The sequence below is a fragment of the Cydia fagiglandana genome, chromosome 10 (assembly GCF_963556715.1).
Source record: "Cydia fagiglandana chromosome 10, ilCydFagi1.1, whole genome shotgun sequence".
NCBI lineage: Eukaryota > Metazoa > Arthropoda > Insecta > Lepidoptera > Tortricidae > Cydia > Cydia fagiglandana.
This window is the reverse complement of record NC_085941.1, coordinates 10,621,962-10,649,241: the sequence shown is the minus strand read 5'-3', so window position 1 is coordinate 10,649,241 and position 27,280 is coordinate 10,621,962. Positions and strand designations below refer to the sequence as shown.

Genomic DNA, 27,280 nt, shown 5'->3' with positions numbered 1-27,280 from the left:
TAAAGATTTTTCTGTGGAGAAGAACATTTATTTCAACATTACACAATTCATGTGCTTGTTTTTTTTTTTTGCTTATACTTAATAAGAAAAGAATTAAGATTACTTTATGATTTCTGCTCAAGTTCTTACTGAATTGTCTATTTTTAGTTGTTTTATAACATTTCATATCCGAATAACTTAAAAATAATATCATACTTTAGCACGGGATTACTATATCCACCGCAATTTCTCTATGACCTCCGAGTATACAATAGTGAAATATTATCTCGGAAAAACTTTCTTCAATAAGTAATGTTGAGTATAAAATAAATTAAATGAATTAGTGAATGTTAAAAACGAAGTGCATCAATCAATAATAATTACAAATTTCATTAATTACAGAATTCATTAAAATCATTTGTAAATGTAAACTAGATGCGCTTTTGTTTTTAATATGAGTCATAGTTTATTACTGAGCTAACTAACCGTTAATTCATACTGTCATAATAGCATGACCACTACTAAGTATGATTTCTGAAAAAAGTCATCATAATTTAGCTTAACATATAATGAAGCATATAATTGAACAATGGTTCAACCAACTACATTAAACCGACGAACATTAATTATCCAAAGTTACAACATCGCTATAACTAAGTAATAATCAAATAAAATCTAAAACTATGATCGACTTATCCCAGTTTATGCTAAATACTCAGATACTATAATAAATGAATTGATGATATAAATGGATTAAAACAGTAGTAATATCAAAACGTGATTTGACTTAAAAATATTTTTTGTGTCATAATCATTCAGTCATTTCTATCAGAAAAATAAAAGTCGCACCAAGCTAACTCTGCATGGCATTTGAAAGGACAAAGTGTGGCAATGTCGTCATGAATATCAAATTTCTAATTGAAAATGTCATGACACTCTCTAACTTTGTTGTATTGAAGCCGATGCAAAGTTAGTTTAGACAGATTCTAGTAACAATGCATTCACAACACACAGGACTTAAAAATAGTGGAATAATCTAAAACGGAAGATTCATACCCTACTCGCTACGCTGTTATATAACTTTAATAAACGTACAATCTTTCAATGTCTTTGTTTGGCACCGTATAACATCCAAAATATATCATGCCGTTCATTACAACTTTAGTACAAAATAGTCTCAAAGAGTTTAGTACAATATCAGTCAAAACCTCATGAAATCAATACGACCAGTCAATCAAGAACACTCTAGTACCTATCGCCTCTTCATAGGCTTCATTAAACTCTTTTACTCTTGTGTAGTTATCAATAGGGTTTTCATTTGCATAACAACGACAATTCTTAAAATCGACGATGTGATTAAATGAAATATAACTAGTCTTAATTTTTTAAACAAACTGTATGATTAAATAGTAACATAATGTATGCGAAAATAAAAACGAGACATTTGTACGATATATATATGCACGAAATATACCTGCGTCAAAGGTTCGGTTCTTAAGCGTGGCCAGTTTAAAAATTTCATACTTTTGTAAGTGTCAATGGGTTCAAATTTTGCGTCCTTGTTCGCTTGACAAAACTGCAAGTTCATAATTATTGATTAAATATAAGAAAAATAATCATGCGCTGATAATACTATTAGTTTGCATATTTGTTTGTAGATAAGCCAGCTAATTAAATTACGTGTTTACTTTAGATTGAACGACCTTCATACGAGGAAAACTACTAGAATGGAAATGGAAAGATCTGAACGGCGATTTACTTTATCAGAGAAATCTAATTGTGTGATTATCATACTTGAACTAATTGATAACTGGCTAAGACCAAGATGTGGTAGCAACGGAAAACTAGAAAATCCGGCGATATGGTCTAAGGCATGAATATATATTAGTACAACCTCACATAAGTTTTGGTAAATCGATCAGTAAACTTCATCACTGCACGTAAATGCAGCGAGTCATGTTTATCTAAAAAGATAATTAAACAGATAGGTATATTTTTAAAATACAGCGTAGCGGTACCCAACCGAGGAGGGTCTCGTTACGAATTCTTACATCCTCATAATGATCGTTTTATAATCGACTTCACGTCAACAATAGGGTTTTTGAGTACCCTAATTTTAAAGCTCCCGCGATATACAAGGAAATAAGATTCGCGAGATAGTCCTCGAGTCGGAGCCTTACATAGATGTAGGCGACCAGAAGTTCATCTCCCGTAGTTCGGAGGGGCGGGGGCGGAAGGCGGGCGCGGGCTTGGCGGGGGCGGGGGCGGGGGAGGCGGAGGAGGCGGCGGCGGCGGAGGCGGGGGCGGCTCTGTTGCGGGGCGCCGGACCGAGGCTCTCCACTGATTCCGCGAGGGAACCTGGAAAGCGAAGTCAGGTTAGTTTTGTTTGAAAAATTACCAAATCTATTATTGTTTATGGCTCGCTCCCGTAAGATTTAAAAGCGACGACGTACCGTCCGTCTAGTCTGCCGGAGAATATTATTATAGATGGTTTAGTTCAGAGTACTATTAAACGCCAAGTTCTAAGTCATAGTTTAGAAAAAAGAAATCTGAAATAGCACAACCACGTGAATGTAAAGGTAGGAGCACATCGATAACCTACCCTCTAGCGCCTCGGCATTCTTGACACCTCCTTATCCTCACCAAGTGTATAATCTGGCTTCGACTGTGTGCCCAGCATAATCAACCACAAGCAGTAACTCGCAATCGCCTAGAATGACGCGTCATTTGCCGGGATCGAATTACCTTCTAGTGAATTTTACCTGTTTTCCTAATTGATACCAAGTATCTCACCATGTAATCTGAGTATGGATGTGGAAGTGATCAGATCTTTCTTGAAGCCCAGCAGTGCCATGGTCAACCACAAGCGGTAACTCGCGATCGTCTAAGATGACGCGTCATTTGCCGGGTCAAATGTATTACCTTCTAGTGGATCCTGCCTGTTTTCTGAGTTGATGCTAAGTAACTCACCGTGTAATCTGAGTGAGTCCTCCTCGGCGAATGTGGATGTGGAAGTGGTCAGATCTGTCTTGAATCCCAGCAGCGCCATGGTCAACCACAAGCGGTAACTTGCGATCGTCTAAGATAACGCGTGATGTGCCGGCTCGAATTACCTTCTAGTTAATTCTGCCTGTTCTCTGAGTTGCTGCTAATTAACTCACCGAGTAATCTAGCTTCGAGTGCGTCCTCCTCGGCGAGTGTGGATGTGGAAGTGGTCAGATCTTTCTTGAAGCCCAGCAGCGCCATGGTCAACCACATGCGGTAACTCGCATTTACCTTGTAGTTGGTTCTGCCTGTTCTCCGAGTTGTTGCTAAGTAACTCACCGTGTAATCTGGCTTCGAGTGCGTCCTCCTCGGCGAGTGTGGATGTGGAAGTGGTCAGATCTTTCTTGAAGCCCAGCAGCGCCATAGTCAGCCAGGAGCGGTGGCTCGCGTCGTCCGCTGGCTCGAACGGTGATGTGAAGTAGCTGCAAAAAGAAGGCATAGATAAGTATAGTCGTCTCTTCGAACAAATTTTTTCGATCAACACATTGGCAACATACAGACGCATACAAACGTTGTTATCAGAGAATACCGATTTAACATCAGTTTTACATTGAAGCCAGAATACGCAAAAGATGAAAACCGGTGTAACGTACAATGGGCACGTTTTAGTGCAGGCTTTTACTTAGAGGCGTATTTCTATTATGTATATCTGGCGTAGTGTTCATCTACGTGTTGATGCTATATCACACCAACAGGTGAATCGTGAAATCGTCTAGTGTTGCTAGTGGCAAAGATGTTATGCTCGTGAATATGTTCCAATCCGTACTTAATGTACTAATCGCCGACTATTTTTAGTAACTAAGTGTTTTTCTGCGATAGAAAAAAGTGCTGTACTGATTAAGTAGTATGTTCTCGGTTTTCAGTTTTCGCCTATAACACCGATGATGCCGTCAGCGAAGTATTCATTTCGACGATGTTACTCGGGCACTCTTTTAGGGTTTGGTCAGGCGAAGCGCGATTTCGTCGCTTGGCTACAGGTATCTAAAAGTACATCCGTTCGAAACCAATTTTGGTGGCTAGCCATAAGCCGCGCGTGGCGCTGTCGCTACCTAGCGGCCATATCTGTCCTGATCGTAACAGAGGCGTTTTGTTACGCGTGTTGTTAAAAGGGAAAGGCAACGTCCAAATAATTTCAATTCCCTTACCGGTTGCCCCTGTTCTTGCGGCGTGAGTTGGGGCTGCCGGGCGGCGAGTGGGCGGGCGTGGCGGGCAGGCTGCGGCTGCCGCGCCGCGCCATCAGGTCGTAGCGCGCCGCGTCGGGCGCCTCGGCCGCCTCCTCCGCCGGCGCCGCCACCGTGAAGCCGCGCGGGGAACGCGTCGACGAGATCATCTGGTGGGCGACCTGGAACGATTAACAGTTGTTTGATTCTGTGACGTGTAACCTAAATTGATAAACCTACAATGATGGGGGACTTGAACACTAGCTAGCACTGTTTATAAAAAATAAAAGTATTACCTGACATTAATATGATATAACCACAGGTGCATTTCTTTGTGTCGAGCATTATCGAATTTACTTATGTATGACGCTTCTCAAAAGTTGGTAGGTACTGTAAAAATATGAAGTAGACAACTTACTTAATTCACTGACATGAGAGTTATGGGACATATTTTCGAGATGATTTGTACACCCATTTGACTGTACACTGGCGTTCAAAAGTGCATGGCGATGTTTCAAACGTAATATTAAGGCTTTACGGTCGACTTCTATCCATCAACTTTTGAACGCCACTGCACACTGATTTACATTAATTCCTATAAGAATGTAATAAAATGTCTGTCCCCACACGTGCGTTTGTGGACTTAGGTGTACAAAAAATTGTAACAGAATTGATATTGATATTTAGCATACCAATACACACACATACATACATACATTACACACACATACATACACATACACATACATATATACATTTTGTTTAGCTATTGGTAGTTATAACAAAAAAATATAGAATGAATGCTTACAGAATAAAAACGAGAATAGCGAACGATTGAAATCACTGTAATGTACGTTTCACCGCGGTAGCGTTATCGCGCGGACCGCACAAGTGCATGCATAATGCCTTGCACGTGTTCTATTACAAATAAAAACGTTAAACTTGTAGGTAACTATAGACGGTCAAGCAAATCTTGTCAGTAGAAAAAGGCGCGAAATTCAAATTTTCTATGGGACGATAACCCTTCGCGCCTACATTTTTCAAATTTGCCGCCTTTTTCTACTGACAAGATCTGCTTGACGCAGTATATATCCCTAGCCGTGACAATTTTTTTATTTAATCAGTTGGAACAGATGAGACTGTAGAACTAAAGTCCTATACAAAATAAATAGGCGTTTCTCCGACAAAGAATCGTGTAGTTTATCCATTTAAAATAAGATTAAACCAAAGGCCACTAAAACCTTGCACTAGTAAAAGCCGTCCTAGAAGGCCGCCAGGAAGGAACATCGAATTGCAAAAATAAGGCCAACTACCTACAACAATCAAGCAGAATTACAGACAATTATCGTTGTAATAAAACAACAACGGACAGATGTAGCTTCACACAGAATTTAAAATAAACACTGCAATTAGGTATCATAAGTTTGTTAATAAATACTATTATTTTATTATAATAAAACCTTACCTAAATTCAAGTCACTAGTATTCTTCAACGCGAAGAATAGATCTCATCATATTTATGATCAAATTATTTTTTACAATATATATATGTATATCTATATCAATTTTGTGCGTTTTTATATAGACGCCTCACTACGTAGGTAACTTACAAAATAAAAGCACCTAGATATCAAGAATAAATTACATACATACCTAAGCGTTCGGTGGCAGATACAAAACAACTAGGAGTGATTACAACCTGATGTAATGTTTACAAATAATGACATGTTTGAGAGAGTAGGTACTTTAACTTGCTATTCAGGATAACCGTACTTTGTGACACCACTAATTAGGTACAAGTAATGTTTACAAACAATGGCAAGTTTGAAAGATACATATCGCCCCGAAGGTCATGTAGGACCACCGATTGGACAAACAAAACACCGTATCGTAGGTTTCTTTACTTATTAACTTGCTCCTATGCTAACGTGTCATTCTATGGAACTTACTGTGTAAACAAAAGTCACTAAAGTGGCATTCTATAGAACTTGCTAACTATGTACTTAAACAAAACAAAGATGATTTCAGTACTTATGGCGGTTGGTTTACATAGTTAGCAAGTTCCATAGAATGACACAAGTAAATTCATCATTCTTTGACAATTTCAATATGGCGGTTTGTTTACATAGTTAGAAGTTTCCATAATGACACTTCAGGAATATGGGGCATTTCATATGAAGCGGACAGGAAAAAAAAAGTGAGGTTCCCGAATTTGTTTATATTTGGCTTAGTTCTTTTTCTAGTAGGTATAAAACCGGACGCCAAATATTTTTTATATATGACGTTTATTTTAAAAAATATGAGCTTTTCAAAAATTACCGTAATTGAAATTCCGATTTTTTGAAACTCGAATATCGAATAATTAAAATATATAACTTATTATTAAACCAAGCGTTTTGTATAGAATTTTTAATGATCTTTTCAGCGCTTTTCAGGCAGGGTCACTACCCACTAGGCCAGACCGGTCGTCTACCAGACAAGCATAATAGGTAGCTGTGTCAAAACATGACACAGCTACCTATTATGCCTACCAGATATAACTCCACAAGCACCTTTCAGAAAAATAAATAGTTGCGTCTAAAATCATATACATAACCGATGGTGCCTCACAACATTTTAACAATAGGTTTAACTTTGTTAATCTTATTTATTACAAGGATGATTTTAATACGAATGCAGAGGCACATTTTAACGCAACATCTCACGGTAAAGGGCCTCGACGGTCTCGGAGGGAACCTGAAACGTTTGGCGACGCGTGCAAGTTTGCAGTTACCTCCAAGTATATCAATAATTTCACCAATGCGATTGTATGACTGGGCAAAATCATCTTTGAAGCAAACGGCAATCTACTATTGCTCTAAAGACGATATTCAACGTCAGAGGATATTTTTGCAGGCCAGGTTTGATTCCGCAGTCACGATTCCAGGAACAAAAAAGTTTCATGCGTTTATTCCGAAGACTGACGGTCTTCTTGTAAAAAGAACGAGCTCTAGCATAGATTCTTATTGTAAAATAATAAAAATTATGAAATAAACTGGTTAGAATTGTTGACTTTCTTATTTCATTATGTTATGATTAGAATTTACCAGCAGTCTTACTGAATACATGTTCTTATAAGCTAAACAGTTGCTATATGTATGTTTACCAGTACGGTACGTCGCACTCAGGGCGACATGTATGTACATTTATTGACCTATTGTCTTAACCAATGGAGATCCCATTCTGCAACTTCTAGTGTATTTTGTACATACTTAGGGCTATATTTTGAGATAAAAAAAAATAAAAAAAAACTGGTCGAAGTTTTCGAAAAATGGTTTCGAAAAGTTTACTTCCGGTTTTAACCATTATTTTCTTTTTATTTTTCAAAATTGATTTCTTCGCTGAAAATATCATTAAAAATTCTATACAAAACGCTTGGTTTAATAATAAGTTATATATTTTAATTATTCGATATTCGAGTTTCAAAAAATCGGAATTTCAATTACGGTAATTTTTGAAAAGCTCATAATTTTTAAAATAAACGTCATATATAAAAAATATTTGGCGTCCGGTTTTATACCTACTAGAAGAAGAACTAAACCAAATATAAAAAAATTCGGGAACCTCACTTTTTTTTTTCCTGTCCGCTTCATATGAAATGCCCCATATGTATGTTTCTTGTAGGATTCACAGAATGCATTGCTACTAACTCAAGATACCTACTTACATTTGACCATACGGAGGAGAAATAACAGAATATAGACATGACTAGACTCCCAATGATGCAATGTTTATAAACAATGGCAATACGCAACATAGATAAAAATTGCCGAGAGAACTGGAGGCCAATTGAAATTCAAGATGTAATTTAGTTATCACCCGCGCGTGCATTTCACTCTACCTATAATTTGTCCGTAGGTATATGTATTGGTACGAGCAAGACGCGCAGGCGAATGATAACAAAATGACATCATTAAAGATATTATTATGATGTCAAAGTGTCGTTCGAATTAGCCTTCTGGTCCGACCGACCGTGAGTCTTTATCAGGCTATAGGTACCTACATTAAGTACTTATACCTATTTATAAGAAGGAATACCTGCCTCGAACAGAGTATAACAACGATTGTAATGTTTAGAATTGAGGGCCTACCGCGAACATGGACATTTAATTATCGGCCTCTCGATTGCTCTAGCTAGCACAGCATTTCACAAACTGTGTGTCGCGAACGAATATTTAGGGGGCCCTGAAACTAGTAGGAAATCTGAGGGTTACCAATATTTTACACCCCTATTTAAGGCGGCCAAGAGTCGGGCCATATAAATGGCAGTTTTTGCCAGGTGGGACGGAACCCAGTCAACTTTGGGAACCACTGCACTAGTATATTCGATCGATTAAGACAGATGGCGAAATGTTAATCTTCTCGGTAGTTCCGCAGGTGACATGCCTTGGCTGAGGAAAATACCTATTCCTATAATAAGGTAGAATCCTATAGAGGTGGTAAATATATGCGTGCCTCCGTGAGGGACAAAACATACGCAATGCTTGCGGACACTATGATTGGTCGAATTTATTTGTTGCCCACCAAAATGAGACTGTGACAAGGACAAACAATGATAGCTCTTTCGCTGCTACTCCTACTGAAAGATACATAAGGCTATCCTCGGTCACTTCCCCCACCTTTCATGCCAAATCCAGTTATATATACTAGAATCATGCTATTCCGCCATACTGGAGTCAGTTATGTAACGCTGCCATACATGACCCAAAAAATTTTTATTAAGCTATGAGCTTCATCACATCTGATATTTGAGTAATTCTAAGCATTTCTAGCGTGAAGTGGGGGGGAGGGTGGGGTACAAAGACGGCCGCCATCCGTCATCTTTAAAAAAAATCTACTCTGATCCTGGTGGGTACTAGGGCAAGTTTGGTATCATTTTCGTATAAACCAAAGACGTAGAATTCATTGCTGATATTTGTTTTTTCAATTTCATAGTAATTTTACAAGAAAAACGTAAAAAGGTGAAAAATTTGGTTGGAGATTTTTGCTACGCGGAGCCGAAACTACAAAAGATAGAAAGTTGAAATTTGCACACTAGATTACATTTATAAAGTGTACAAGAGATAAGAAGCGATTTTGAGAAATTCAACCCCTAAGGGGGTTAAAAAGGGGATGAAAGTTTGTATGGGGTTCAAGTTTTATTTTAAGCTAGGAATTTGAAACTTCGTAAAACGATATATTATTAAAATACAAGAAAACTAATTTCAGCGTTTTTGAAAATTCATCCCCTAAGGTGGTAAAAAAGGAGTTGAAAGTTTGTATGGATATCAAAAAAATTTTCGAACGCGGGACTTGAATCTTTGTATTTGGGGATATTATTAAAAGACAGGAAAAGTAATTTCAGCGTTTTGTAAAATTCATCCCCTAACAGGGTTAAAAAGGGGTTGAAAGTTTGAATCCATTACAAATCCGAGTAGACACACATTTCTTATTGCCTCCCAGGCTTGAAATGCTTAGAATTACTCAAGGAACATATGTGATGAAGCTCATAGCTTAATAAAAAATTTTTGGGTCAACTTTATAACTGCTTCCGCTACCACGAGAACTGACCGTGTTCGAGCGACCCCCTGCTCAGTCCTTATCGGGCCCCAAGTCGTAGCGTTCACGCTGATTTATTAATCAGCCAATTAACCTAAGATTAATGAGCTAAAGTGTATCGAGAGGTGGGATTGAGGTCACATAAACCAAGTAAGTTTTAGTAATAGTATGTAGGGAGTGCTCCCGGTACTGGCTTTCTATACAAATACAGTACCGGAACCGGGAATTCCCTGTTCTCGCCATACAAACTCAGTACCGGGAGCATTCCCTTATAGGTACTAGGTAAGGAATAAGTTAAGACGTAAAACAAACACTACAAAAGTTTAGCCTAATTTACTCAATGGAATCGCACAACATAAAAGATTTATGAAACTTTACAACTAGAGTTGTGCCATTCTCGAGAATGTTCTCTCTTTATGTTCTCGCTCGAGAATATTCCCCATTGTAAACGGAGATTCTCGAGAACGGCACAGCTGTACGTACCTACTACCCTGGAATACTTTCAGTTACTGTCTAATTGTTCTACATATACAGACATATTTATTTTATGGTTAGCTATCGTTTGGTAGATGTAGATACTTTTGACGCGTAGGCCATCCTTTACTTATGATGCTGACTTTACACCTACTTTACTTTGTACCTACTGTTCCAAAGTCATAAGAATAACCGCGGTTTGCTTAGATTGCTTAGCACTTGTGTAACCAATGAGTAACAATAACATTAATGATAAACATTGCAATAACAGAGATACCTACTAATAATCGGTGAACCATAACATAACATCATTTTTTATCATAAACGTGTACTGTTCAAAACAAAATTAGTCACAAATAGTGATAACCAGGTTGTCAAAATCCGATGCGATGCATTAAATGATTCATTGTAAGCGATGTAAAGTTATACTCACGTAATTATTATGTACATACCTTGTAGTGCATAATTATTTTCCATCGTATTTTCATGGAGCCGTACGAACGTGTCTTATTAATTCAGTTAAAGCAGCATGACAAATACGAAAGTTTCCAAGAAAATACGATGGAAAACAATTATGCACTACATCATAAATGTCATATTGTCAATATACTTTAACATCATTTCGTCCTACAAAAGTATACACTTTGTATTCGTTCGCAGTCGGTCATTAATGTGACGATACCGATAGTCATTGAATTTTCATAATAAACATAGGTAAAATTATTTTCCGATACCTATGGCTCTTCCCTGGACGTGACCTTGACTAAACGTTACGTTAATCATAATCTTGTTATGAAACATCTCTGAATAATGATCACTATTGACAGCTGACAGATCATATCCATAACCTTTTCATAACGAGATAATAAAGTTCGAATCGCCCTCCCTGACTTGTTAACACCCGAGAAGAAATCTAACCATTTTCAAATTCCTTCTGTACAGCGACGGTAGGTTAAGGCCTCATTTAGAAGATGCGAGTTTCATTACATTGCGGGCTTTGATCGGTCGGTTGAATTGGACGTGACCAACAGTCCGCAATGTAACTAAAATCGCATGCGAGTTCGCGCGCCGTCTAAATCAGCCCTAAGTCTACTCTGAGAAGACGCCTGCTGTGACAAGGTAGCCCCGCTTCAAATCAACTTCAAGGAGTATTATTATGTTAAGATCGATATGATATCGTGTATCAACTAACCTTGACAACGGAATTGCCACACGCGGCGCCCTCGCCCTTGAACTCTTCATCGGTTCCCAACACTTTCGGCGATATCGGGTTCGCTGAAATAAAAAAAAAACAAATTTCTTTATTTCTTAAAAAAATGTAGGTAGCAATATATTTGCTTGTGTTGGGAGGCACCCCTCTTCCGTGAGTATAAGTCCGTGACAAAGGGCTGATTTAGACGGCGCGCGAACTCGCATGCGATTTTAGTTACATTGCGGACTGTGTATTTATTACGTCCAATTCAACCGACCAATCAAAACCCGCAATGGTATGAAACTCGCATGCGAGTTCTCGCATCGTCTAAATCGGGCTTTACGACAGTAAATAAATTACCATGGATAATGGATAAGTTCGCCTTTGTACATTGTATAGTTTCTGTTTAATTGTATCATAGCCTGTCTTATTGTACAATAAAGTGTTGGCATACATGCATACAAAGCACTATTCACTGATACCTGCACACATCGCCCACCTTTACCTACTTTAAAGGAATATTTTCTTCAGTTACCGCCATAGTTACTCATGAAATAAAACGATGGAAACGGATTATATCGTATATAATGGATTTAAAATACATCCCGACGTTCTGAATCCTTTACATGTACAATACAATAGTTTTTCTAATACTGAAAAAATCTAAGCGATCCATGTTCAAAATTGTCCATAGATAAAAACATTAATACCGTTTCGATGATGATATATTTGTATTAGTAGCAGAAACATAAATTTAGTGCATTAACCCTTTGACACAATTAGTGTAGGTCACTAGTAGCGATAATTGGTATATTAGAGTGATAATAGTTGGAATGATAGAAATAATTAATCAATAATCAGTCTTGACCTTCTTATATCGATACTAAAATGGTATTTAGAAACCAGCTTTTGTCTTGTTTCGCGAACTACAAAAAAAAAACTATACATTTTTTGGTGACACATTTATAGATCATTAATTCTTTTTTTTTTTTTTTTTTATTATGAATGGGCTTACTCATGGCCACAGACTAGCCGAGGCGTAGACGTGGCCTACGATGGAGCGAGCTCGCCCAGAAGGTGCCTGTTCACTCTTGATTTGAAGGTTGCCGGGTTATAAGAACACGGAAATATAGACGCCGGCAGGGAATTCCATTCCTTGGCAGTTCGCATAAGGAAAGTAGAAGCAAAGCGCTTCGTGCGAATTGGTGGAATATTTACCATGTAAGGATGGAAACCGGCCGTGCGTCTAAAAGTCCGATGGTAGAATGGGGACGGTGGTATAAGCTCGTGTAGCTCTTGGGCACACTCCCCGAAGTGCAGCCTGTAGAATACCGACAGGAATTCATTATCTTTTAGTCCATTTAGAATGTAAAACCATTGACAACTGAATTTCATTTAAAGAACATTCGAGTTCATTACATGAAAGCCAATACCAATGCCAAGGTTAAATTCGCGATTATCGCAGTCGACTAAAAAGCTATTATACGGCGAGATCGTCATCCGTCGGTGTTTGACATCACTACGATGACCGACAATGTCACATCACTAGAGGTGGTCGTCCATCTTAGATTGGTTTTACGCGAGAGCGTCCTCGCATATTATTTTCAGATCTATACTCTCATATTGTGATTCCCTAATAAATCTTGTTAATAAGTGGTGCTCTGGTGTTTTTACTCTTACAGCTTCAGAAGTGCGATAGTGATTCCTCGCCTACTATGATATGATTTGTCGGAAAAGTCATTCCTTGTTTCATTGTTGTGAACGTTATCGTTATATAAAATAATTACTCTGATTGTAATGAGTAAACGCATCAACACCACTCATCAGTTAGGGATTAAAATATACAATGTCTTACCGTCTAAGACCTACAAGGATAAACTTACAAAACTAACCTAACTAAACGAACCTACTAAACAACTACCGCCACCTGGTGAAGGCCCAGCTTGCTGCGACTGCGTTGGCTGCGGTAGTCTTCAGTGGCGGCCTTGATAACGGTGACCTGACGGGACGTAGGTCGGGTCAGAAGATGGCCGAGCTATACGGCGAGATCGTCATCCGTCGGTGTTTGACATCACTACGATGACCGACAATGTCACATCACTAGAGGTGGTCGTCCATCTTAGATTGGTTTTACGCGAGAGCGTCCTCGCATATTATTTTCAGATCTATACTCTCATATTGTGATTCCCTAATAAATCTTGTTAATAAGTGGTGCTCTGGTGTTTTTACTCTTACACTATGTACGCATTTTTGTGCCTTATCCCAATGTCGTTAAGGTTAAAAATGCCAGAAACTTTCAAGTTGATGAGCAAACTATAATAAAAGAATTACCAGCTGTGTTGATTGGCGCAATGCCGTGAAGCACATCTTGGCACGGCTTGGTGTGCTTCGACCAATCCTTCTCTTTAATACCCGTTGGTTCTTTGACGATTTTCGCGACGTCGCGCTCTAGGTTGGATCCGAACATGGCTTTGGTGTTGGGGTATCGGATGAAGAAGGCATCGTCCTGCCCGGGGGGGGAGGCCGCGAAAGGCTCGAAATCTCTGGAAAGATAATAATTAATTAGTTATTGTAAGCGGTCACTTGCACTGATGTAAGATAAGCAGCAATGTCGATATCGCGTTGCGACATAGCAACAGCAATCTATAAATACTAAATATAAATGCGAAACTAACTCTGTCTATTACATTTCCATGGCTAAACTAGTGCGTATATATGCGTATCTATGTACCTATATAGCTCTTACTCTAACAAAGGATTTATTTTAAGAAAACGTTCCCTTATTGTAAAGGGTAGAAAAAGACCGCAGACTAAATTCTGCAAGCGGAGCAACGATCACTGCTAGTACAAAATACAGCTTTCACTTATGTAGTTATATGTATTAATACGTTTCACAACTCTTCCCGCGCTCCAAATTAAATATACATAGATATGCCACGTTAAGACGCAACGTAACGTTACAAGGGTTTTCCCGAACAATGCCATGTAAAATGATAATGATAACGCAAACAATCGACACAAAACAATTCAAAATACAATGCCTTATCATGTTAAAGCACTTACGTAAAGTAATTGTTGACTTGTGCCAACACATTACGCTGTTTTCTAAACATCTTTTAAACGAAAATATATCACACAATCTCCCGTAAGCAACACACCGTACTGTCCTAAAACAAGAGTGTGCGAAAGAGAGTTTATTTATATCTACAGAGTTAAAACACACGCTCTTCAAGAGGTGGCGCTAATATAAAACTAAAAACTACAGGAGCGTTTAATATAGGCGTTACAGACTGAAACTGTAGAATAAGCGCAGATGCTTTATATACCGTGTTGTAGGCACATAAACATGTATCTAATCTCTCGATAACGTTTCAAAATAACATTTATTTTGCTTGTGACGTCACTATATGCACGGGCCAATGGGAGCTGCCCGCGAACGCACTCCCTCGGATAACCGCGTGACTTGACGTCACTCTCAGGCAAAAAAAGGCTTGTAATGCGTTAGGCACTTTCGTCGCCTAGCGTCGGAAATGTACGGGAGTATCGTGAAATAATGACTTAAGCGCCTGCCGCACTAAGATCCATTTTCCCTGAACTTATTCAAGCTCCTAGAGTTCAAAGACAGGACGTCAACAAGCTCAGAATAGCGTCACGTCACAGGTCACTCGCGAAATCGTCGGGCTCCTAGTTCTTGGCACAAACATGAAAGAAGTTAAAATTATTCGACAGTGTTGTAAAAACTTTCCAACTATTGTTAGGGTTCTGTACCCAAAGGGTTAAAACGGGACTCTATTCCTATCTTCTGTCTAGGACTGCACTTTCCGTCTGTCTGTCTGTGGTAAATAAACCTAAATCTCAGATTGAAAACTGAAAACAATCCTAACTTAACTACTTAAGTATAGCAAGATCAATATTTTTAAATATGTTGCAGGAGTAATGTTGAACTATTAAATTAATTAAATATTATATTATTAATAGTGCAATCAATAAAAGCATTAGCAAGTGGCTAAGTGGTTTTAGAAAAACATTCAATTACTGTCAACTTGTTTTGATAACAACTCAGTCAATAAGATAAACTTATGATGACATAAACAAAACTATCTAACAAGAAATATCGACGATAATCCATAATGCCATCAATATTGAGATATTTGTGATAAAGTGCTAAAGTACATATAATATTTCTAGAACAGAAAATAACAAAGCATGACTCCATATTTGATACACACAATGAATATCTGTTTGCTCAAGTACCGTGCCATATCACATTTTTAGATTAATTTTGCTAGTTCAGAACAACGCCCGATAAATCATTGATAATACACACTTCGTGTGGGGTGATGTACCTATTACCCTATACATACATAATAGTGACGTCCCACAGCTAAAGGTACCTTATGGCGGTTGGCGCTTACGCTATTATTAACGCCGCTCTAATATTATTGCGGCGCTATGCGACGTAAGCGCCAGCCGCCATAAGGTACCTTTTTCCGTGGAACATGTACATGTACGTGGTGGTGTATTATACACATGTACCTATAGCAACGAGGCCCGTACCAAGGCACCTTCAATGTATTCAGACTAATAAAGGCATTAAGACTCATTCCATAAAGATTAAAATTGCTCATAATGAATTAATTTCTCGGTGTTATTCACTACGTAACCGTAGGCATTTTTCATTTATTATTAGCAATCGTCGCTCGTGTTACTAAGGTCTTTAGGAAAAACATGATAAGTTTGATAAAAAGTGATATTGTTTTGAAGTTATTGGCACAATTCACCTTTGGCCTTGATAAGATTGATATAATAAAACAATAGCAATTAATTTTAGAGTCGAACCATGTTAACTATGCAGTTTGAAGTGACAGCGCGTAATGACGGGCAAAGTTGAAGGACGCAGACCTAAGTGTTTCTGCGACGTGGTGACGATGACGCCAAATTACTCCACCTATGCAATTTTATATAATTTATCCTAACCGCCTACGCCTATTTTCAGTTCAAATAAAAGGATTTCCTATACTATTGATCTAAAATTCACTAGCAATGTCATTTCCCTCGCATGATGGTCGACTAGCGAATATATACATTGTTTTGCATGTCAATAAAGATTGATAGTGTGACGTCACGCGCGTCTTTCAGCCTTCAACAGAGTCAACAGGAAAAAACAGCATTTCTTATAGTTCGTTTTTTTTAGCATTAGAAAGAACTTGCAAGAAGGTAAGCGATTTTGACACGTCTTTTAATTGAAAAACGCTTTTTAAAAATCAAAAACGATTACTTATGAAAGCAGAAGAATATAAATGATCGTATTAGATTCATAATTGTTACATATTTGCCGTAACTTATTTTTAAAATGTGTTCGTCAATTAAAAGACACATCAAGATTGTTTACCTAATTTCTAATGCTAAAAAAAACGAAGTTTATAGTGATAGTATATTTTCAAGATAAGTCAAGTTAATCGTTGTTAGTATTGAGAACGTCCGTTATAGGATGGAAAAGTGATGGAAAACTACCTTAGCTCGATTGTTTAAAAAGAAATACTAACCTAACCTACTATATCATGTATAGAAGAAAAAACAACCGAAAAATACCTTTGTTATAGTTGGGAGAGGCGCTTGATTTTTTTTGGTAACGCTCGGCCTAATAATATTTGTTCTAACCGACTGATTGTAGGTAGGTTAGCCTACATTCCTCGGAGCTTGGCCTCGAAATTGCTTAGACTATGTTGCAAGCCCGCGTCGATCCGTACCTTCTACTATGATGTACTCCTTCCTACCTTGGGTTGGGTACTACATTGAACAACATTGCGTATAGATAAAATCTTTTAAGAGGGCAATACAGTGACAATGTCATAGTTTTACTTAAAGCTAGAGAAGAACGTCTTCAATATCATCAACAATATTCTCAACCTAAAATCTAAAATTTGATTGGTGAAAAATGTAAACAGAAACACCGCAGTAACCACCAATACATTTTTCTATAATCAATATCATTAATTCATTATACAAACCAGATATTACTTAATTAAATAGGCTATTTGAAACTGATGACGTCTTCAGTTGTTGACAGTATCAAAATACAGAACTATTCCGTTTAGGAATGTAAATAAACAAAACCACGTGACTTGGCCATTAGTCCAAATAAACAAATGGTAGCTCGAATTACTGGTAGTGGCCTAACCAAACAACCAAATGATAGAAGATTTTTACTAGATGTAAGTACCCATTGCATATTGAAGAGATGCAGAGAACAAGTCGCGTGGACATGATACCCTGACCATAGTGACCATGCATTTTTAACCTGTTCGTGCGAATATAATTAGGTTTAGATGTAGTCATGGTTTTTTACCTGCATTATACATACAATTTTGAGTAGATTTCTTTCTGGACATCCATTTAAATACCTGAATGGCGATCAGGGTACATAGGGGAAAACATGATTTCAATGTGTGATTGATAGTGTAGGTAGGTACTTATCAAAAAGAAAGTACTTATATAACAAATGATCAATCAGACCAGACCAGTGTCACCAACTTATCTTAAAATGATTTATGCCATGAAAGGCATTTACTTATCTAAGTAAAGACAATAACTCTAGCAACAATAACCGTTTTGACAATATGTTAAGGACTTGATCAGAGATCTGATCATGTGTGACGTCACTGCCAAAAGCACGTGAATGTTAAAAACAAGTGAAAGCTTATCGAATTGTGGCCAGTCACGATGACAATTCGTATTAGACGTTCGGGCTCAAGCTATCAGCACAGGGCGCTTGTATTGTTATTTTTATTCATTGTGATAACTGATAAGGAACAAAACGATTATATTCCTTAGCTATATTGGCAACAGTCCAACTCTAAGTAGATACTATAGCCGATTTAAATTTAGACCATCGAAATCTGTAGCTCGTAAAGCTTAATTACCAGCAATACACATTAAGAAAATTACAGGATATTAATTGACAAGAACTTATATTGTATAATTAAGACACCTTAAAAAAACGGGCATCAAATTTTATAGCAATACAGGTTAAAATGTGCTAATTTCATTTACGCGTAGGTATGATTTTAGAAGCCTGTACTTATATTGAGATTCTACCAGGCTTCATCAAATAGAGCAGTCTGCATCAAATAGACATATACTATCACACCTTTATTACCGATACCGATATATTTGGCCACTTTGGCACTGTCACTATGGTTGACTGTAAGTACATGCTTTAGTGACAGGAATCAATATTCTACCTTAATGAAATTTCATTTATGAAAGTTTATTTCTCATTCATTACAGATAGTTTATTTTTCAAGTAAGTATCAAAAAATGCAATATGTAATTGGACCGTCTAATTTTTTTTTTAATCTCACTGACTTTCGGCTAATAGGTAAATCATCATCATCATCATCAGGCTATATTAGTTCACTGCTGGACATAGCCCTCCCCTTAAGAGCGCCAAAGAGCGTCTTCAGCTTGCCGCATCCAGCATCTGCCTGCAGTCTTTCGCAGATCGTCATCCCACCTGGTCGGAGGGCGTCCTACACTACGTTTGCCGAGTCGCGGTCTCCACTCAAGAATTGTAATAATATAGGTAAATAATTTATAAGCAATTAGTTATTTATATAAAAACACGAATCACGATATGTGCTACTCTGCAGCGGCGCCACCATAATGAATACCAATGAATTATATGGTGACATGATGTACCTAAAAGGTACATCATGTACATATAATGTTTATGGCCGTACCTGTGATAGGAAACGAAATAATCGGCATTGAAAGTGGCGCCGCTGGGGAGCATACTCCCCAGCGGCGCCACACAGTACTCATAGATAGAAATGATATTAGCTATTTTTTTCTTATGTAAATTGATGTACTAATGCTGTTTATTACGTACCTATTGAAAAAAAGAATTCTTTTGCATTGATTAGTGATTTTATTTACATTTTAATTCCGCATTCCGCCTAAACGGTATGAGTTGTAAGAGAGGCGCGCGGGTGAGCGAGATGGAGATAGAAATTCTTCCCGCGGGACCGCGCTCCCGCGGCCCGCTCCTGTTTTCAGTAATAAATACTTTTGTTTTTGCTTTCGTTATGTTTCTGTGTCTGTACTTCTGTATCAAAAGGAAAATTAAATATATTAAGTACGTTGTATTTTTTATGATTAAAAGTATATAATTAATAGTAAGTTATCAAATTGCACAACGGGACTTAATCGCGTATTTAAGTTCGCGGCTAGAAGATGTTGATGTCAACTTGAGCCAGTCTTCTCCGAGACCACGGGGACAACGCCGTCCTCGAAACGTCGGAGGTAAATCTTAAAACTTAAATACGCGATTAAGTCCCGTTGTGCAGTTTGATAATGTTTAATAATCGTGAAAGTTTAAATCAGTAATAGTAAGTTATTTGTTTTACAAGGGGGCAAAGTTGAAAAAGTTCAGAAAACATACATGACTCAGAAAAAAATATCTGTGATCAAGTGCTCATCACACAAACCTTCTAAAGTAGAATCCTGAGCGTGATGAGGGATTCAAGTGTTAACGCCCAAGACGAAATAATTTTGATACCGTGTGACCCATACTGCTTTTCACATCAACTATGAGGAAACTAAAGATTCTTAGTGTTGACACAATCTGATGCTTAAACAGATTATTTAAGCGAATAATGTAAAAATTGTGTGCTAGAACAGAAAACTGTTACTTTGATTCCTCCTTGTAGGGAGGAAAAGTGCCAGTTTGACCATCCTAACAGGGAAGAAAAAGCTCTTTTCCGAATAGAATAAAACATTTTTCACCACACAAACCCGAGAAAATATGAACTGTAAGATGTCATACAAAATCAAATCCAAATGAATGTTATTAAATATTTTCAGCATCACACCATCTTGAAACAGGCTTACTTTGCACAAAAACGGCTAGCAATATTGCACTTAATAATTGCTATCAGTTATTCACATGTGAGGCAAAGTAATCAAATGCAAATATTGAATTGTTTTCTTTTTTTTGCTGGTAGAATTGACTTTTAAATGATTTTTTGGGATGATAAATACTTAATAAGATTAATTTGAATTTGATTTGGTTTGATTTTGTTTTTATTTTTTTGGAATCATTCGCTTGCTCGGGTACCAATATTAGCACGCGAGGTTAAACAACAACTTTGCCCCCTAGTAAAACAAATAACTATTTTTCTTTTTACAGACCATAGAAGGTAGCATCCTATAGAAGTGGTGTGCGCGTTCCTCCGTGAGGGACAAAACATACGCAATGCGACAATATTAAAAACACGTTTTAACATTCCTGACAATATACCAAAAACAATCTACGTAATTCGGTCGGGTTATTTGTTGCCCACCATAACCCATACTGAATTTATGGTGGGGAACAAACAAAAAGTGAGACTGTGACAAGGACAAGCAATAGTACCGCTTTCTCTGCTACTCCTACTGAAAGTTCTATAAGTGTATCTCGTTCAGTCATTAGGCGCCTCCCCCGTTTCATCGCTATATTATTGTACCTCTATATTACAGACACATAAACATAACGAAAGCCAACACAAAAATATAAATAAGTTCAAAAATTAAAACCAGACTACTGAAAATCACAATGAAACAACATAGAATTCTCATCTGAAACTATCATACAGAAAATGTAAAATTCACCACACCAGCTCAGAAAGGCTTAAGTACTTTGCACTTCAAAAACTGATAGCAAAGTTGCATTTTATTCACATGTGAGGCAAAGTAATCAACTGTACATTTTGAGTTGTTTTCTTATGTTTTCTGGAAGAATTGACTCTTAAATGATGATTTTAGATGATAAATATCTAATAACATTCATTTGGATTTGATTTCGTTTAATATTTTACATTTAATATTTGCTACGGGTAAGGGTTGGTGTGGTGAAAAATTTTGTGTTTCCACTCGGGGGCAAATTTTGTTTAACCCTCGTGCTTTGAAACCCTCGCAACGCTCAAGATTCCATTTTCCGAACCACTCGCTACGCTCGTGGTTAAATTTTGGGATCTTACGCTATCTCGGGTATCGATATTAGCACGAGCGGTTAAACAATAACTTTTCCCCCTTGTAAAACAAATAACTCAAATAACTTACTATTAATTATATACTTTTAATCATAAAAAATACAACGTACTTAATATATTTAATTTTCCTTTTGATACAGAAGTACAGACACAGAAACATAACGAAAGCAAAAACAAAAGTATTTATTACTGAAAACAGGAGCGGGCCGCGGGAGCGCGGTCCCGCGGGAAGAATTTTTATCTCCATCTCGCTCACCCGCGCGCCTCTCTTACAACTCATACCGTTAAGGCGGAATGCGGAATTAAAATGTAAATAAAATCACTAATCAATGCAAAAGAATTCTTTTTTTCAATAGGTACGTAATAAACAGCATTAGTACATCAATTTACATAAGAAAAAAATAGCTAATATCATTTCTATCTATGAGTACTGTGTGGCGCCGCTGGGGAGCATACTCCCCAGCGGCGCCACTTTCAATGCCGATTATTTCGTTTCCTATCACAGGTACGGCCATAAACATTATATGTACATGATGTACCTTTTAGGTACATCATTTCACCATATAATTCATTGGTATTCATTATGGTGGCGCCGCTGCAGAGTAGCACACGAATCCCGAGAATATTCAAGATCGATTGCGACACACGTGAACCGAACTCGTTTGACGTGATGTGACGTATTTGCCAAGCCCCCTAGGTTGTTTTGCAATCCAATAAGTGCCAGTTACCAAGCAAACGACAAACAGGTAGGTAGATCGAATACAAAACGACAGTGTAGGTGTGTATATGTATAAGTTATTATCGACTATCTCATCTCACGACACAGCTAATCAAGAAAAGTACACACCCACAGACCCACACCATCATAACATGTTGACAGCGACTTTAAGTCCAGTGTAGTGTAGATGAAGACACTTCTTGGCATTAAATATAGGTACTAGTGGCTCTGTGAACGGTAGACCTCGCGAGCATAGTTTAAAACTGATTCGACAAAAAATATATTAAATCATCGAGCCTCCTCACAAAATTTTACAAGATCCGGTTGAGAATTGCGATCTGTAGAGGAGAATATCCGGAGATACGAAAGCACTTGTGCCCGAGCTGAACGGAAATCTTCGCTAATTAACTTGCTTCGCCCGGTTAATTAGCTAAGATCTCAACAATAAAAATGTCATACAAATGAAATATAAACGGCTCTGACAACTCATAAAACAAACATGTGTATTCCTACGTCACCTTCAATTGCTTCGAAATAGGTATTTTACCTGTCTCTGATTACAATAGTCTTTGATAAGTAAATGGACTGCATATTTTTATGATCATAATTATATAGATACCTATTACAAGATCCTAAAGCAGTAACCCCCAAGTCATATTTGATGTGATCGTATTAAGCGGTTTCTACTGTAATGTTTTAAAGCAAAAACAACTCGTGGCCAAGAGAAAACTCAAGTTTTTCGACCTTTCCACGAAATCTGTTTCCGTCCTAGATAAATTAGTTCTTTTACGCAGTTGGCAAGCTTGGATATAATAATATATACCGTCAAAATCTTGGCTACACATTCCTATTGTAATGGGAAATTTGTGTCAACTGACACTAATTAAATAAATACAGCGTATTAACGTCACACTTATCTCGCCAGTAGTTAGTACAATGCATCTTATTCCTTTGTATTAAGGCCGAAAGTTTTTATATTCCGTAGACGGTGAATATACTCGAGGTTTTAAACGTGATAGACACCTCCCGTACAATCAACAATAAGGTAGGTACGAAGTTTTGTAGGTAAGTACACAAAGTACTTCGTCACAGCATGTGATTTTAATAACTGATACCGTGACTAGAGGAAATAGCTTGGGAATAAATGACAATAGGTTAGGTACTCATACAAAACGGAACATTATTACCTTTTAAGGTAAATTAAGCGCAATATGCGCATAGACATTTTACTCACTTTTGAAAATCTTATACCTTTAAGAGCTCATCAACGTGCACACTAGCGCCACAGCTAAATCATCGTGATTATTTAAATTTAACAAAAGATATTGAAAAAAGGGGGCCGCTACGTACCGTATTTTGTATTTAAGTACCTTTTGAATGCATCAAACTAGTTTTTATGTTGCTGGATTCGTCGATCTATGAACTCAAAACAAAAAAGGCCGTTTTAACTTTGGACGTATAGATTGATGATGAGCAATTCTTGTTTATTTATAATATATATATGTGTAAAACGAATGCTTCTAATATTTATGTTAAATATGATTAAAATTAGGGGCATGGAGTCACGTAAATAAAAGTATATGTTCCTACCGAATTTCCCACAAAGTGCGACTTTCCCGCACTAGGGCGGGAATAAGCAATTTAAAGGGCCATATGTACTGTATAACGTATAGGTACACGTGCGAATAGGTATTTTGCACCTCGTGTCGATTTAAAACACTCCCATTAGTCGTGTTTTAATTTATCACCACTCGTTGCGAATTTCCTTTTTTCTGCACTTTTGTATCCTAAACAACTATTTCATTACTCCCTTAATAATACTTTATTGATTAGGTAACTAGGTTGATATCCATATCCTAATCATCAGACGTGTAAATATAGACTGTGACGTCACAAATGCCGGGCATATCAAGAAACTTTGCAAAGATAAATATGTAGATAGGTAAAAGATATAATTCATTTTGCTTTCAACTGAAGGTCACAGGAAAGTCGATACTACAGACAGGTATTTTAGTATTATAATTTCCTGGTCCTAACAAAATCGAATGTAAGAAACTAGCTTCTGCCAATGGCTTTTCTGCGATATTAATATATTAAATACTGCGTTCAAACGAAAGATCAGGTTTCTAAGACGCAGCCTTATTATTTTCGGGAGCCCTTGCGGATACACTTTGACCCATAGCGATCTTTTGTGCAATTACCCCCTAGAAAGATCCGACAACTACTCAACAGCTTTCCCACCATCTTCTTCTTCTTCTTCTTTATTAGGGGCTATATAAGGCTCCAAAGCCTATGTATCACTGCGACCATTCCTGATCTATTGTGATCGCCACCTACTACAACTCTCGATCCAACCCTGCAACTTCAAATAGCTGCAGGATCTTGGTTTCGAGAGACTTTACCTCCTCCGGGCGTAATATGTGTCCGCCCAAGATTAGGTCACGAGTACGCATTAGGCAAGGGCACTCTGTGAGGATGTGTAAGGGCGTCTCCTCTGCCTTCATGCAGAGTCTGCACCGCCCTATGTCACGTTTCCCCATGGTGTGCACCATTCCCACCATATCCATGTGTCGGATGATGGAGCTCATGGGTAGCGTTTTAAAGTACTTTGGTTCCAGATATCCTGCTCCAAAGTCCTTCATTCATTGTCTGGCGAGGACGTGACATTCACACATTAGGTGTTTTAGTGTCTCTTCCTAATATGCAGCTTAAAAAGCTTTATTAAGTCATAGTTAAAATTAGAAGTATTCTCTCACCTTGAAATTGCAGCAAGAAATGCCAATATTATAACTCAAACCCATTTGGCTGCATTCACAAAACGCAATGATGTTAGCCTTGAGTACTTAGTTCAACGTTGATACCTGTTAAATATTTCATTTGTTGTTTACAGTACAACTGTAGGTGTAGGTGCCTACTTACACATACAACAAGTAAATATTTATAGACAAATTGCTTATCAAGGCCAAAACTATTCCATATAACACTCCATTGTAAACCTTATCTGAATGCATTAAGGTTCATATTAAATGATAACTGTGCACATTTGTGGACAGTTTTGACTGTCAAATTGTTAAACTAACCAGTAGCGAAAATTAAAAATGGAAACTTATAATCATGCAGTAGTGGCAAGTTGTCGACACATATCAAAAATAACTAATTTAAATATTATAGAGAGATTTTTTTTTATTTAACACCACCATTTAAGTTTACATTTATTTGATTTATTTGTTCTATTACTTTCTATTAGTGTGGCAATTTATTTCAATAAGACCTAAACTAAAAATGAATCAGTTCATTACGCTTGTATTTAGGTGAGTAGGTAGGTACACACATTGATACCCTAGTTCAGTCGTATTAATTAAGCAGAAAATTTAGTTATAGATTTTTTCTTTGTGCACTATGGTATTAATTACAACAAAATGTTTGCTATCTAATAATCATGTTTGTGGAGAAGACTGGGGGAGGCTTTTGCCCAAAGGCACATAGAATCGTTTATGGTAGATTAAGGTAAACTATATAGTATAAAATGTATTTTATACTATATTAATTAGTATTTTTTGTTATAGCGGCAACAGAAATACTTCATCTGAGCTAAATTTCAACTGTCTGGCTATCACGGTTCCTGAAATACAGCCTGGTGACAGACAGACAAACAGATGGACAGACGGACAGCAGAGTTTTAGTAATAGGGTCCCGATTTTACCCTTTGGATATGGAACCCTAAAAAGCATAAAATAAATGACTCACCTAGTAGGTTTCATCTTCATCCAGACAGGCAGGTTGAATCCATCCTTAATCTCAGCGTCACTGGATGCCATTTTTACTTTTTGTAACTTTTTTCACAAAATAATAAAGCAAATAACAAATCACTATTCAAAAAAATATATTTAATATTCAAGAGACACCTGTTTACTTGGTGTGAATATGACTGAATAAGTATTATCTTGAGCAGAAATGATAAGGCAGACTCACTTATCAGTGTTGGATAGAAACATATTGGGGACACGTAAAAAACGAGTTAATGTTATTGAATAAAAGATTATAAATTACAATATTTAATTTTACGTTCAGGATATTTGGGATTCAGTTGATTTCAAACCCTGATTCGCAGAAGTCATCTGTAAAGAAAGGATAATATTGAGATATATATATATATAGTTACTTATAATAACACCAAATTTACACATTATTTGCTACTCCAATAACCGTAGGACCTAATTTTTTTGGTTCAGTTCCAATAACAATAAGAGATTTATCATTAGGTACTAAATTGGTTCAAGGTGGGCTTAGATAATCAATCACTAAGCGACATTAAAATGATATGGATGCGTTATTTTTTTTTGCGTGGGTGAGTAGGTTATAATCTGCACGACTGCAATGCAATAATATATGTAGTACTTCGTATAATAGCCACTTAACGTAAATTAGCTGTGTATTTTATGTAAGCTCAATTGCTAATGGACAATACAATAGGGCATTTCAATATTGTATGACGTACCTATGCCGTCTAAAACATGCATAACGAATAATATCGTTTCGTTTTTGGATGAGGAAAGTTAACTAAAACCCTATTACGACGGTAGCTAATCAAGTTTCAACGATCATAAAGATTTGATCGTTACCGCTTATTATGATAAGACTATGATAGAAAGAAATAGTACTTACACTTTTTAAATAAGAATTTTTAGCACAATTATGGAACATTTTAAAGTTATTAAAATTAAACCAAAGAAGGAAACGTGTACAAAAGCTTAGTCAATCACACACAGCACACAGCGTAGTAAAGCGTTCTTGAGTTGAGCCGTCAAATAAATGCCATTCATATTGTCCAATCCGATCAATCCAATATATCAGACTTCCATTTTTCTATTGGTCAGTCATAGATAGTCATAGAAGTAGCATATTATTTTACTTAAGCCCCCCATTCACACTCCTACCTTGTAGTCCGCCTCGTAGTCCGCCTCGTTGGGTAGGATTGTGTATGGAGGTTGCGGACTACGTGCCATCCTACAAACCCATAGACTTATAATATATAGAGACGGTGTCTCAGCGAGCTGTCACTGTTGCCACTTTTGTTTAGTGTACGATTAACAATTTAACACCA

The 27,280-nt window shown here is 37.2% G+C and overlaps 1 protein-coding gene across 2 annotated transcripts; it reads right to left on the bottom strand.

The window, feature by feature from the left end:
• Positions 1 to 6: 6 nt before the first annotated feature.
• LOC134667853 (uncharacterized) lies at positions 7 to 26,986 on the bottom strand. 2 transcript variants are annotated; one of them, XM_063525242.1, is made up of 7 exons: positions 26,842 to 26,986; positions 25,924 to 26,294; positions 13,759 to 13,970; positions 11,428 to 11,510; positions 4,170 to 4,366; positions 3,304 to 3,446; positions 7 to 2,337 (listed from the first exon to the last, which is right to left on the bottom strand). In XM_063525242.1, exons 2-7 carry the CDS (start codon positions 25,992 to 25,994, stop codon positions 2,156 to 2,158), a joined length of 888 nt encoding a protein of 295 aa, XP_063381312.1. In that variant the 5' UTR covers positions 25,995 to 26,294; positions 26,842 to 26,986; the 3' UTR covers positions 7 to 2,155. The 2 variants fall into 2 exon arrangements, with proteins under 2 accessions (XP_063381312.1, XP_063381313.1); XM_063525243.1 differs by lacking the exons at positions 25,924 to 26,294; positions 26,842 to 26,986 and adding an exon at positions 14,491 to 14,664.
• Between the last annotated feature and the right edge of the window lie 294 nt (positions 26,987 to 27,280).